This window comes from Bos grunniens, chromosome 14 (genome assembly GCF_055505025.1).
Source record: "Bos grunniens cultivar Pamir isolate PY7600 chromosome 14, Bosgru_T2T1.0, whole genome shotgun sequence".
Lineage (NCBI taxonomy): Eukaryota > Metazoa > Chordata > Mammalia > Artiodactyla > Bovidae > Bos > Bos grunniens.
The window spans coordinates 80,059,179-80,073,541 of NC_141178.1; the positions used below are offsets into that span (position 1 = coordinate 80,059,179).

Consider the following 14,363-nt stretch of genomic DNA (forward strand, 5'->3'; position numbering starts at 1 on the left):
GGTCATAACAAACACCCTCTTCCAACAACACAAGAGAAGACTCTACACGTGGACATCACCAGATGGCCAACACTGAAATCAGACTGATTATATTCTGTGCAGACAAAGATAGAGAAGCTGTATACAGTCAGCAAAAACAAGACCAGGAGCTGACTGTGGCTCAGATCATGAACTCCTTATTGCCAAATTCAGATTTAAATTGAAGAAAGTGAGGAAAACCACTAAATCATTCAGGTATGACCTAAATCAAATCCCTTATGATTATATAGTGGAAGTGACAAATAGATTTAAGGAACCAGATCTGATAGACAGAGTGCCTGATGAACTATGGACAGAGGTTCGTGACATTGTACAGGAGGCAGCGATCAAGACCATCCCCAGGAAAAAGAAATGCAAAAAAGCAAAATGGCTGTCTGAGGAGGCCTTACAAATAGCTCTGAGAAGAAGAGAATTTAACTCAGATAACCATTATACCTACTACTGTGGGCAAGAATCCCTTAGAAGAAATGGAATAGCCCTGATAGTCAACAAAAGAGTCCAAAATGCAGTACTTGGGTGCAATCTCAAAAACAAAAGAATGATCTCTGTTCATTTCCAAGGCATAATCCAAGTCTAAGACCCAACCAGTAACGCGCAAGAAGCTGAAGCTGAACGGTTCTATGAAGACCTTACAAGACCTGCTAAAACTAGCACCCAATTTGTAACAGGGGGATGGTAATTATGACCTGAAGACTTGCACGGGTCAGACAAACTGCATAGAGAGTTTAGGCACAGCGTCTTGTTCCCCAATATGAGGGTATGTGGTTCTCTGGGGCACAGCAGTGGGTGACCCCACACAAGGCACCACCTGGCCACTGTCTCCCAGACGGGCATTGCCCTCGTGCCCACAAGAGCTTCCTGCACATCACAGCTCAGCAGTGTGGCGGGGGTCTGCTCGGCAATTATCTGGAGGATGTGCACTGAAAGCATGCTGTCCACGGTGTAGCCGACACCTGACCAGGGCTCGCCAGCGCAGACCAGGCGCTGTGCATCTGAGAGGCCGGGACGAGGACAGTGCTGTCAGCTGGGGAGGGAGACGGGGCAGCGCCGTGGGACAGTCAAATCAGTGTGAGAAACTGCTCGGTCTGCTAGTCACCACCACCCGGTATCCATGGAAACAGCTGGACCGGCCCTCGACTCAGGCCGTCAGGAGGCCTGCTAGGCTCTGCCAGGCTCCCACCCTTGTGGGAATGTAGCCTCCCCCAGCCCGCGGTTCTGCTCCCAGACGAACAGAGACAGGAGGCAGCTGAGTAGGGGTCCTGCCCCAGGCCCCTCCCCAGCCCTGCCGGGGCTCTGCCCTGCCCTCTGTCCCACCTTGCCCTGAGACGCTCTGCAGAAGGAACGCACACAGTCTTGGAGCCAGCCCAGAACCTGGCTTCCTCTCCTCCGGGACCCCCACACGACATCAGTCCCAGTGGGCCCCATCAGAGGCCCGGTGAGCGGCAGTGCTGGCACAGGCGCTGTGGTCTCTGGCACCGGCCCGCAGGGCAGGAGTCATGTCAGGGCCTTCCCACGGGGGCCATGGCCCCGAGACACAGAAAGGCTCTGTGCGCAGCCGGTGCGAGCAACTTACATAACAGCAAACACCTCCAAAGAGCAGAGGCACCCGGACACCAGGACAAGCAGTAAATCAGCCTGCGTCAACGTGATGAAAGGATAACGAGGACCTGAACGGCAAGTGTAAGACGTGCTCATAACGTGAGAAATACTTGTTTTCTCAAGTATTAAAAAAAAAAAGGACACAGAGTACAAGAGTGGTATGATCATCTCGGCGAACAAAATGTGAACTGGGGGACAGCAGAAAGACTTAGAAAGGCACAAAAATGAGACGAAATAGAGACTGGTTTTGGGGGTGCAAGAGTGGAAAAAGATAATTTTTCTCCATTGAATTTTTCTGATTTGCCCTGCTTTTCTATAACAAGAATATATTGCTTTTGTGAAGCGAATGAATGGGAAGGTCAAGGTTCCAGGGTAAGGAACCTTGCCTCTGAAAAACCAGGACAGCCTGAGTGATGCGGAAAGGAGCCAGTGACCCTGAGATGTTGGCTCTACGGCACAGGTGACAGGGACGGGGCAGGTGGTGTGCACTGGGGCCGGGGATGAAGCCCCAGCCCAGTGCAGACAGACGGTGGGCCGGGGAGGCCAGCCCGGGGCAGCAGGTGGGCAGACAAAACTCACGGTCTCACCTCTCGGCCCCTGACCTGGAACTACGCTCTATGGGGTGGGAAAGTCACCGCAAAAACTCGGGCTCCCACAACGCCCACGGCACCATCAACAGTCAAGAGTCACACGTCCACTCCACGAAACAGCCCCAAAGCCTTAAAAATCCCACGTCTTTTGACTTCATAACTCCAAAACGAGCAAGCTGAGGAAAATCAGAGAAAAATGCATGCAGACGGATATTCCCTGGAAACTGCCAGACGTGGCGACAGTTAAATTAATCATGACACGGAACAGAGAGATATCACGCGGTGTTTCTGGGGCGTGTGGACCCTCGGAGACAAGACCCAGGCCGCACTGAATGCTGCTGGGGGCCTGAAGGTGCTGGGCCCACGAGACCTCCTGGAGGAAACGCCTTTGAGTCCTGATCCTGTGGTGTAACAACTCATGCATCTCCTCCAGGATACAATCCTTAATACCGGCACTGGTGTGCACATGACATACGACAAGGAAAACACCTATAGGGAGACCAGCGCAAACCCAGCAGGGTGCCCCCCACCCCATCTCCGGAAGGAGTCTGATCCCACGGGGCTCACTCCCCATCGGCCGGTGCCTTGGAGCACTCCCTTCTTTTGACTGACTCGATGCCTGGGTACACACTTTGTGTCACTGTTTCCTAGGGCTGGATTCCTGGGGCCTGCCCAGCCCCGGGGGCAGGAGGGCTGGGTGTCCGACCCTCCTCGGCCAGCGTGTCCGGTGGAAGTCGCTGTCTGAGCCCAGGCCGCCGAGAGACAAAGTTTTCTGAGCTAGGAAAGGGAGGGACACCCTGAGAGGTGCAAACTGAGACACGTTCTGCAGAAACAACCATCCACCTCCTCTCACTTGGGCTGGACCAGCGAGGCAGGCAGATTCCGAGGAAGGAGCCCCCGGGTGTCAGGCTCAGTCCACTCACAGCTGCCACGTCGGCACTGCTCACCGGACCCCCAACAACCTTCACCCATGGGAGTGGGGAGCCCAGGAGAGTGGGCAGTCCCGGGCAGCTCGAGGGGTTCTCACAAACTGAAGACCAGTGAGGGAACATCAGGGGGAGAGGTGTGTCTTTCTCCTCCAGCCCCTGGGGTAATTCTCCTGTGTCTCTAGAGTGCAAAACCAGGAGGTCAAACTAATGAATTAACTGGAGGAAAGACCAGCTACTGACTCACAACAGTTTCTGGGTTAAAGCAGAGAAAGAAGGCACATCCATGATTGTCTGCATCTGACCCAGCACAGATTACATGTCGGGATCATTTCCAGAGAATAATACAGACTCTCATTTCAACAACAATTCTACATTTGAGCTTGTTTCTCAACAAAAATTTCCACTGCTATTTAGGAAGGCACAGACTGGGGTGAACGTTGCAGGTGTGACAGGCAACAAGCGTTCAAACACCTTGCTCTAAGCGCCACCTTCCAGCGCTCTCTTGGGCCAAGTACTGGGGTAAGTTACGGCGTTTACCAAACAAACTCAGCTCATCCAGGAGCCAGGAGGAACCACCCCCTCGCTCCTGCCCACCACGTCTTCACTCATCACTCGAGGAGCACAAGTGTCTGCAGAAGTCACATCCATGCAGACACCGTAAATGCACCACGGAGGATGCGGGTTCTGCAGCAAGGGGATCCGCACTGTCACCACGCCTGAGCTCAGAGGGCAGCAGCCCGGCCATAAGGCTGTGCTGACCGGACACCCGCAGACCAAGCTCGGGAGAGACACAGACCTCCCTGCCCAGTTCCCTGAAGACCTCGGCACACAGCAGCACCAAACGCGAGCCCGCGAGTTCTGAACAAAGGAGCGCGCACACCCAGAGGTGACGGGCAGTACTCACCCCACAGCAGAGGAGCCAGCTGCAGGTGCTCCAAGACCAGCTGGTTCAGGAGGCCCTCCACACTCGCCTCGCCCGTGCGCTTCAGAGATGGGTGAGCGTCGTTAAGGAAAACTCTGTGATCGCCAAGCCCAGGGCCCGGAGGAGAAGTTCTACAAGTTTCTTGACAGACAGGAAACCCTACACAGTGGTTGAACGGCCTCCTCCTCTCAAGGGTTGGTCAGATATGTGGGAAACAGGTATGAAGATGTGTCAAGGGCCTCTCCCCCCACTCTCCACCACCAAATCTGATAAATTGAGCTGTTGTGTGAAGAAGGGAAATCCACCCAGATAGGTTCAATCCAGCAGCCATTCTTGCTGGGGGAAATAAAGAAGAGGGAAGGTTGTTTTTCCTAAAGAGCGTGCAAACTGTGGCTCACTGTTCAATACAGCCCAACGTGTTTCTCTACACGTGTCGGTTTCATGCTGCTTCCACGTCTGTCGCGTTATACATCTTGATGTAATTACACATATTATTACGAACGTGCTCACTCAGGCAAGTTCATAATTGAGGAAGTCATACTGCCTCTCAGCAAGTATCAGTGGATGAAGAAATTGGGTTTAGAAGTGCAGAAAATAGATGTCTCCAAGGTGCTAATATTAAACAGCCCGTGTGGTCCTCAGAAACACAGCTGTAAACTGCTTTACCTTTTCCTACATAAATGAAAGCCGCAGCATTTAAGCCCCAATCAAAAGGGAAGACTATAGCTCTGACACTCTCTAGTGACCGGGAAAGTGGGGAGAATCCTGTTACTTTCCTCCTTTAGCAAGTTAACGGCACTCAACGAACACACCGAGTGTGTCTGAAGCGAGCGAGGCGTGGTGAGAAGCACTGAGCACGCTGAAATGACCGCACATGAGCCTGAAACTCGGGAGGCTCACACTCCAAGAAGGACGACAACGCAGGAACAGGCCACTGCGCCTGTCCAGCCGGAGGACAGCCGTGCCAGGATGGAGCCAGGCTGGCGGAGCAGAACAGGCCAGGGCGGGCAGCAAGGGGCGCCAAGGCCTGGAGGGAACGGAGACCAGAGTTCCGGGGTCCCTCCTGCCAGGGCCCAAGAGGGCCAGCTAGCCACACACGGCAGGGGGTCTGAGACAGGAGCTCGGGCCAAGCTGTCGGAGCCCAGAGCACGCAGGAGCCCCTGCCTACCTCTCCAGGCCTGCCACCTCCACCCAGGCCCTTCTCTGGCTACCTTGACCCTGTTTCCTTTCTTCCAAAACACCATGTGCTTTCTTGGAACTCCAGTCTCCACATTCTATGCTCTTTGCCTGGAAATGCTGCTCCCTGCCCTTTTCTGCCTCCTCACTATACTCATCCTTTAACTCTCTTCCCAGACCTCACCTCCTCCAGGAAGGCTTCCCTGAGCTGCCTCTGCTCCAGAGACCCTCAGCGACCCCACCAGATGTGTGTGTCTCCTGCTGTCTGGCTCCACCCCTGGCCTGTCAGCCGTGCAAGGGCAGAGCCCTCCTAGTGGTGTCTGGACCAGTGCCCCAGTCACCGTGGCTGCTCCATGAACACTGAGGACTAAATGCACGCTGGCATGAGTCAGCACCCCAGGTAGGTGGTGCAGGGGCCACGTGCGTGTGCTCGCTTTTTCCTGTCTTCTTTCCTGACTCTCTGGGGGTTATTTTCACTTATATGAAATTAAGACTTCAGAATATGGCAGCTTACTGCCTCTTGTTTAAAAAAAAAATCATGGCAGGCTTTTGAGGCTGATCACACATGGCGCTTGAAGAACAGAAATAGTGCCTGACGAGCACAGCCAGGATGCAGAGCTCTGAAATGATCAGTTAGAAGAGCGAGTGAGCCAGTGAGTAATCACAAAGTTGCCAAGTGGCACTGGGGCTTTGGAAGCCATTCTAATAGCATATTTCTGTATTAATTTGCTCTCGGACATGAGCCATAAAATTATACAGCTGAGCTAATAAAGCCAATTACCTGCATGGGCATCCCCCTCCCCTTCGGCCCCATAAGCCACCAAAACAGCCTTGTGTCTGAGCCTGGACACAAGAACACAACCCTGGCTACCGAGACCCTAATCAGCCACTCTCACAGCCTGGATGACAATGCTATAGTGAGGACGGTGGATGCGGCAGTGGCTGCTCTTTCTTAAATACCCGGACTCTGGCGTTCAGGGCAAGAGGTCAGAAAAGAATGATGATGATAGACGGTAATTCCCATCACTACTACTGCTGCAAAGAGAGCATTTCCAAAGTGAGTCCCATGAGGGAGGCCCAGCGCTAAGTGTTTAGCATGGATCTTCTCAGTTTAAAAATACTTGCTATTTTCAAATTAAAACCTGAGAATGTGGTGGGTATAAGACAGGGACTATTATTTCCATCTCAGAGATTTAAGCAAACAAACAAACAAACAAACCTCAGGCCCATGGGGATAAGGAGAAAAGAGAACACAGCTAGGAAGTGGCAGGATTGAGTCCATCCCACCCCGGAGCCCATGATACGGCTCCCACTTTCAGATACTTTGCTATAAACACTGCACGGACTCCTCACAGTAAACTGGAAGCAGGGACCTGTGACTCCCACTTGATAAATAAGGACACCAGTGCACAGGGCCAGGACCCTGTCTGCTCCCAGCAGGAGCGCGGCCAGCCAGCCGCCTTCCTCCCACACAGAGGGCACTGTTCGTGGTGCTGAAGAGCCTGACTTCCCTTTAAGCCGTGGTCGCGAAGAGTCCGACACGACTGAGCGACTTCACTTTCACTTTTCACTTTCATGCACTGGAGAAGGAAAGGGCAACCCACTCCAGCGTTCTTGCCTGGGGAATCCCAGGGACGGCGGAGCCTGGTTGGCTGCCATCTATGGGGTCGCACAGAGTCGGACACGACTGAAGCGACTTAGCAGCAGCAGTCACCTGGGAAGGGCTTCCCCTCTGGCTCCCTGGTGAAGACTCTGCCTGCAATACAGGATAGGCAGGTTCAATCCCTGGGTCAGGAAGATCCCCTGGAGAAGAGCATGGCAACCCACTCCAGTATTCTTGCCTGGAGAATTCCATGTATGAAAGAGCCTGGCAGGCTATGGTGCATGGGGTCACAAAAGAGTTGGACACAACTTAGCGACTAAAACAGCAACACTCACTTGGGAGACTGCAATTAAGATTCCAAGTCAGTGGATGTTTTCTTGTCCCCACGATCTACTCTTGCAGCAGGGGGACTGTAGGCCACTGCTGGTGCCAGTCAGGCTTTCCAAGTCTCCCAGCCACACCCACGAGCACAAACCCATCAACAAACCCTGTGCACCTGGAACATAAGAAACCCCAAGCGCCCTGCTCAGTTCACCCAACACACGTTCATTCTGCCTCTGAGGCCTCCCACAGGCGACTTCTGGCTCTTCCAAGGAGCCACATGGCCCCTTCACAGTGCCCTCTGAGCCTGCAGCTTCCTGCCTCAGCCACAGCTGAGTTCCCTGGAGCCACCTCAGTTCACTCACGTCTCAGAGGCGGGGAGCCAAGAGGCCCAGGCTGGCCCTGGCTCAGTTTAAGCTTCCACTGCTACCCTGTACTCAAACTTGCCAGGCTGATGAGCAGGCAGCCCCAGAGCGGCCAGCTTCGAGCACCAGCAGGAAGCCCGCGGGCCACTGCTCAGCACTGGGCTCCCTGCCTAACTCCCCAGGTAGCACCGGCCACTCCGGGCCATGGGTATTTATGGCCACAACTGTTCCCGGACAAGGCCGCGGTGAGCGCCTGGGGCCAAGGCCAGGCTTCCCGTCTCCAAGTCCCTAATTCAGAGCCGCAGGGCTGGGAGGCTGTAAAAGTCAACTGGACGAGAGCTTCTCCAGGAGTGATGCAGCGGCTTTAAGTGACGACGACCCTGGGCCACAGCTTATGACCACTCACTGCCGCACCCTCGGGTTAGGGAGCCCTGCACTGAACGCCGGCCTGCACCTCGCGGCCCTCCCCGACTGGCGAGAGGCAGAGGACACGGCTCTTTGGGGACAGAGAGATGGCATGGAGGTGGCAGAAGTGACTCAGCCCAGCTCTCCGATGGTAGCATCTCCCAGTCCCTTCTTCAAGCCTAAAATCTGCTAGAAGAGAAAGGCTTACATGCTTCAAAACCAGAAAACGAGGAACAACCAGGACACCATCACTTGGGAAGGGTGATTCCCTGGCTCTGAGAGGCCTTGTCCCGCGTCCCTCACACACCAGGCTCAGAGTGGGGCCCCCGCGCTGGTTCCCCAGTAAACCCACAGAGCATAGATGGGGTCAGGCAGCCCGTAGCCCAACGGGAACCCCAACGCTGGCGGGTTCTCCACTTCAACTCCACACCCTTCAGCGGCCTGGCCGAGAACCGAGAAGCAGGACCTGTACACCCTGGCCTCACAGGCCCTCCCGCCTCACTTCCAGGACCGGGGGGTACGATCCTGCAGCAGGGACATCATGGACGTCCCACACCAAACCAGGGGGCGGAGACAAGGGGAGTGGTCATTCCAGCCTCCTAAATCGAGTGCAACCACACTGCCCCTAGCCAGGAGCCCTTCAAGCACCCTAGGGATAAAATCCCAGCTCCCATGGAGGCTACACAACTTCTCCGCAAGTTTTCCCAGGCTGATCTCTCCCCCGCAGACCTGGAGGACTCGGTGTGCACCAGCCAAGCCAAACCACTGGGACCGGTGACAACAGGCTGTTTGCTGCCTCGGGGCCCTGACTCCCGCACCCCCCAGCCTGGAACCCTCTTCGGCCTTGGCCTCCTGGTGACCACCACCCATCTCAAGCTTGAACTTCATGTCATCTGGGACATCCTCTAGAATCCATCTCCACTCCAGCCATCACCCCAGCCAGACCGCTATGAATGGACACTGTGCTTGCACCCGTGGGGGTACAAGTGCCCCCAAGAGCCTTCCTGCCAGTGGGCGGGCCTGGATCCATGCCAGCACGTCAACACCTATGATGTGGGCTGCAGGAGCTGCTGGGGATGAGAAGACTGACCAAGGTGAGGTCTTCCCTACTTTAAGAAACCCCGTCTATCACACAATGATCATATCTTAGGACTGTTAGTGACACATCATTGTTAATTACACCTAGTCTATACCTGTGCAGAACTGTTTTGCTTACAAATGTCTCCACACATGTTGTCTTGGTTAACCTTCTGTGTGTCATGGGAACCATGGATGTGTGTGTGTTTTGTCACTAAGTCCTGTCTGACTCTCTGCGACCCCATGGACTGCTGCCCACCAGGCTCCTCTGTCCATGGTAGTTTTCCAGGCAAGAATACTGTGGGGGAGGGGTTGCCACTTTCTTCTTTAGGGGATCCTCCCAATCCAGGGACTGAACTTGTGTCTCCTGCGTCTCCTGCATTAGCAAGCGGATTCTTCACCTTGGAGCCACCAGAGAAGCCCGGGGACAATGGAAATTTGCGGTCAAATCTTGGAAAAACAGATCCAGAGGCAAGGAAGGTGCAGAAACTTAATAAAATATCTTCCCTCTCATTTTCTGCCAGCCCATTAGCGTGAAACATTTGGGCACGGGCTGCAGAGGATGCCTCAAAACCACAGAGCAGTTTTTGAGATCCTGCCTGTGCGTATAGGACTGAAGTTTACCACGAGCCAGTCTGACACTTTAGAAAAACAACTGTTCATTCCATCAGCTCCTCCCGTGGGGAAGGTGCAGCCAGCAGGTGGAGGCCTGGGTCTCTCCCAAGAGAGGGAAGCACCGGACTCTGAACACCTGGCTGTCACACGTGGTCCACAGAGACCAGCCCTCAAGAGCAGCTGACGAAGGCATCCCCACACTGGCTCTGAGATGAGGATCCCAGAGTGGGGAGCCCCGTGGAAAGCAGGCCTGCACCTCGCCCCCTCCCAGGAAGACACGCTGCCTGTGCCCCACGCACCTGCTCTGGAGAGATACCCACAGGTGCAGGGACTTAGCCGCCACACTTCAGCTCCAATGAATTAGCAAATTGTCATAACTAGGGATTACGCTAATGGAAAGACTGCTCTAGGTGATTAATGAGCCTCTTTCCCATGACTTTGTTTTCCAATTTGCATCGCGAACTTTGAGAATGCTGATGCCGGGTGTTGTCCCAGCAGGGGCGCTGGTGGTGTCTGGGCTCAGCTCCCTGGATGGCCCACGAACTGCTGGGGAGAGTCTGAAAGTGATTCAGGGCCGCGGTCCTGCTGGGCGAGGAAAGGGGAGTCTCGGGGCAGAGGGTTGGCAGAAAGGAGGGAGCCCTGCAGCCAGCAGCGTGCCCGAGGGATGCTCATCTCTCCAGCTTCATCCGGAAGATGGAGGCCATCGTGGCGGAGACCAGGCGCCTTCTGTTCTTCTTCCCAGCACAGAGCTGGCGAGAGCGCAGACTCTGGAGCCAGACGGCCAGGCACGAGTCCCAGCTCCGCCACTTAGTAGCCAGGTGACCCGGCACAAGGTAGGTCACCTCACAGGACCAAGCTTCTCTCATCTGTGGAACGCGGATAAAGACCGCTTCACTGGCGTTTTGTAAAAATTGGGTAAATCTATGTAAATTGCTCAGAACGGTGCTGGCGTCTAGTGAGGGCCATACAGGTATTAGCTATTACGTAAGCTCCGTAAGTAATTTTATGCTATTAGATGCTCACAATCATTGTCACGCCACAAGCACACAGAACGTGCACAAGCCCAACAGGTGGCCAATCACGTGAGCACAGGGCGCGTGGATTCGTGTGCCCGCTCACGCACACTCGGGGAACTCTTCTGTGCACTCCGGGGCCGGAGCCCTTCCCCACTCTCCCAGCCGGCCAAACCTCACATCCGTGCACTCTCTCCCTGCGCCTAACCCTGGTTCCTTTCAAAGTAACTTCAAGGCGTGCATATCCAGATTGGAAGTGGGGGGTGTCAAGGATCAAACACGTGTCCCTGCCCCATCCCTCCCGCCGTCCACTGAAGGCTAAACAGCCAGGGCAACTTTACAGCCTCAAAGGAAGGTCAGGAGCGGTGCTTTTCTCTGGCTGGCCCAGCGTCCCCACAACGAGGATCAAGCCTCTGAAGCCGTGATCACCCACAGCCATAAACACCGATTCCCTTAGGACAGAGACATGATGCAAGCCCGCACTTGACTGAAGACGATCAAGGAATCGGCTGCGCTGAGGACAGGAGCTGCCTGTTTTAGAATCCATTTAGATAAAACTGTCTCTCCTAACGTGACTAGTAGGAAAACCTAGTGCACTGTTTTAAAGGAGTCTTATCTAAAAATACCTAATTTCTCTTGGGTGATGAGAAGACAGAGCTCCGATAAAAGCGTCTGTGAGAGTTAGCTAGGAGTCAATCAGGGAGGCTGAGGGGCTATCTCAGGCAAATCAGCGCAAACAGCTTAACCTTCCTGCGTCTTTATTTATCATAAATACTTTATGTATTTGGCTGCACTGGGTCTTAGCTGCAGCATGCGAGATCTTCAGTTGCGTCATGTGGGACCTAGTTCCCTGACCAGGGATTGAACCTGGGCCCCTTGCTTTGGGCATTCAGAGTCTTAGCCGCTGGACCACCAGGCAAGTCTCACCTGCCTCTGTCTTTAAAGTAAGGAGGGCTCACGTATTGACAGGTTTTCCTCACTGGTGGGAACACTGTATTGGAAATTGAGAAGCTGAGGATGGCTGTGTGCCAGGTCACCTGTCCTGGTGATGACCGACTACACTGAAGACGTTGTGCTTCGAGCCGTACAGGGGTGTGACTGTTGTTGTTCAGTCGCTACGTCATGTCTGACTCTTCGACCCCATGGACTGCGACACACCAGAATCCTCTCTCCTCCACTATCTCCTGGAGTTTGCTCAAATTCATGTCCACTGAGTCAGTGATGCCATCCAACCATCTCATCCTCTGTCGTCCCCTTCTGTCTTCAACCATTCCCAGCATCAGGGTCTTTTCCAATGAGTTGGCTCTTCACATCAGATGGCCAAAGTATTGGAGCTTCAACATCAGTCCTTGCAATGAATATTCAGGGTTAATTTCCTTTAGGACGGACTAGTAAAAACTGATGACAAATGTCAAAGCCACTTCTGGGATTTATAGAGGGTGACCAAACATGGCCACCGTCAGCGGCATGGCCTGGGGCCAGCCCCGAGAAGACAGCCCCTCTGGGCGCACGACCCTGCTCCATACACCTCTGCTTCCCATTACTTAAGCCTACGTACCCTGAGAATCCCACAGAGGCATTCCAGCCCCTCGCCTGCTACTGATTCTTAGGCACCTAAAGCCCAGTTTGCCACTGGGCTCCTTAAGCCTCTGCCTCACCCTCAAGCAGCCAGATGGTTACAAATAACCTCTAGACAGAAGACGGAAGACATGTGCTTATCAGCCCACCTGGCAGAGACCCAGCCCAGATGGTCCAGGCCACCAGCCTCGTGGGGATCAGCGGAGCGGGCACCCAGGTCTTGTCAGAAAACCTACCCAGGCTTGGATTCTGCTAGGTCAGTAGGCATCTCACCAACCCTGAAATGCTCTCCGAAGGGAGGTTTGCAACAAAAACAGGAAAATGAGAAGGGGTGCTGACACCGAGCTCACCCCAAGCGCCTCCCGCAGCTGCCTCCCTTGCAGACTGTCTGTGCAGCGCTGCCCCTGGAAAGGGAGCCAGGCTTCAGCTAGACGAGTCACACTGGCTGCAAACTCCCTTCCTACGTTCACAGCACTCGGCGTCATGCAAGCAAGCTGGTGGCTGTTCAGCTCCATCAATGAAACAGAAACCATCCATTCACCAAATGGTTTCCATCCCTCAGTGCTAAGGATTACACATGGCACTGGGGTGGGCAGGGAGCACACGCCCGGGCTCCATCAGGCAGAGTCCACTCCAGGCTGAGTTCTTGCTCACCGCAGTGTCCCAGCACTTGGCACAAACCCCAGCAGGCGGAGGTCATCAGGGGACAGCTGCTGACAGGACCTGACCTCAAGAACAGCACAGCCGGGCCTGGGAGACAGTCTTGGGAGGAGAAACTTTCCTGTGCTCTGGAAGCACTATCCCAAACAGGAGTTGAGCACTGAGGGTTTCAGGGGCCCAGAGGGGGGCAGTTCCAGCTGGAGCTTGATGGGAGAGGCGGCAGAGAGGGTCCCGGAGAAGAGCGGACATGGGAGGCCAATCATAAAGGGTGACCCCCACCTGCACCTGCGTGACGCTTGTCTCTCCTCCTCCGAATGCCACATGGAGAGTGAAGGAAGATACAGTCAGCTTCCAAAGCTCTCAAACTAGACATTCTGGGGGACCTGACCCCATTCAGGCACCCCCGCAGACATGAAGGCAGGGACGCCAGGAGCCGGCCGTTGGGGAGGCCCAGCCCAGCGCCCTCCGTCTGGGAGGAGCCTCACCTGGGGCCGGGCCCCGAGGAGAGCGGGAAGCGGGGGCTCAGCTGTGCTGACACCTTCCAGGGTCAGGAAGCACGGCTGTGCCTCGAGGGTGGGCCGTCACTTCAGGCTGACCTCAGGCAACAGGAAAGAACGTGAGGTCTCGGATCCTGGCCATCCAGCTCCGGGACACATGTCAGGAGAGTTATTCAACTTCCAGAATAAGTATCTATTTTTTAAAAGGGGTAGGTACTACCCAGCTTGTAGGTTGTAAGAAAAATGCTAGTATCCTGTCCAGCACCAGGTAGGGATCAGGTCTGGCTGCAACGCGGGAGACCCGGGTTCAAGCCCTGGATGAAGAAGATCCCCTAGAGGAGGAAATGGCAACCCACTCGAATATTCTTGCCTGGAGAATCCATGGACAGAGGAGGCTAGTGGGCTACAGTCCACGGGGTCACAGAGAAATCGGACATGACTGAGCAACCAACGCTTTCACTTTCCCAGGGGATCAGAAGGGCGGATATAATGGTTAGGACTGATCCCAGCAGCGCCCCAGAGCACATGTCCGCCCTGGGCTGCCATCACCACCGTCACCAGATGAGGAGGAAAGGGGAGCAGAGAGGCTACACGGAGGCCCAGGGGAGGGGGCGGGCGAGCTGGGCGACAGCGCCCGCTGGTCAGCGTCTGCCCCGCTGCCCAGTGTCCCTTCCCCAGCCCCGTGGACCACACACCAAGAAACTCGACACACGGGAGCCGCGCACGTGGTGGTTTGCACAGCGCGGGTAATAATGGAAATGATACACAGGGTTTCAGAAGAGAGAGCGGGATCATAAATCTAAAAGAGCAGTATTCAATGTTAGCTCACTTGCCCGGGCCCAGGGCCAGCGCGTGAACCGCTGAACCAGGGAGCTTCAGGGCTGAAAACACCGAGAAGCTCCTGGTGCTCACGGCCCCGATGGACGACTGCCCCCCACCCCCTGCTCCGCATGAGGCCACCCTGTCCCTGCAGA

At 54.9% G+C, this 14,363-nt stretch overlaps 1 protein-coding gene across 7 annotated transcripts in view; it reads right to left on the minus strand.

Moving 5' to 3' along the window:
• Nucleotides 1–14,363, minus strand: part of TRAPPC9 (trafficking protein particle complex subunit 9) — a 406,815-nt gene that overhangs the window by 83,824 nt on the left and 308,628 nt on the right. For all 7 annotated transcript variants that reach the window (XM_086337447.1, XM_086337441.1, XM_086337440.1 and 4 more), the window contains one exon: nucleotides 4,062–4,152. In XM_086337447.1, coding sequence (XP_086193573.1) covers nucleotides 4,062–4,152 — 91 coding nt within the window. The remainder of the gene's footprint in view (nucleotides 1–4,061; nucleotides 4,153–14,363) is intronic.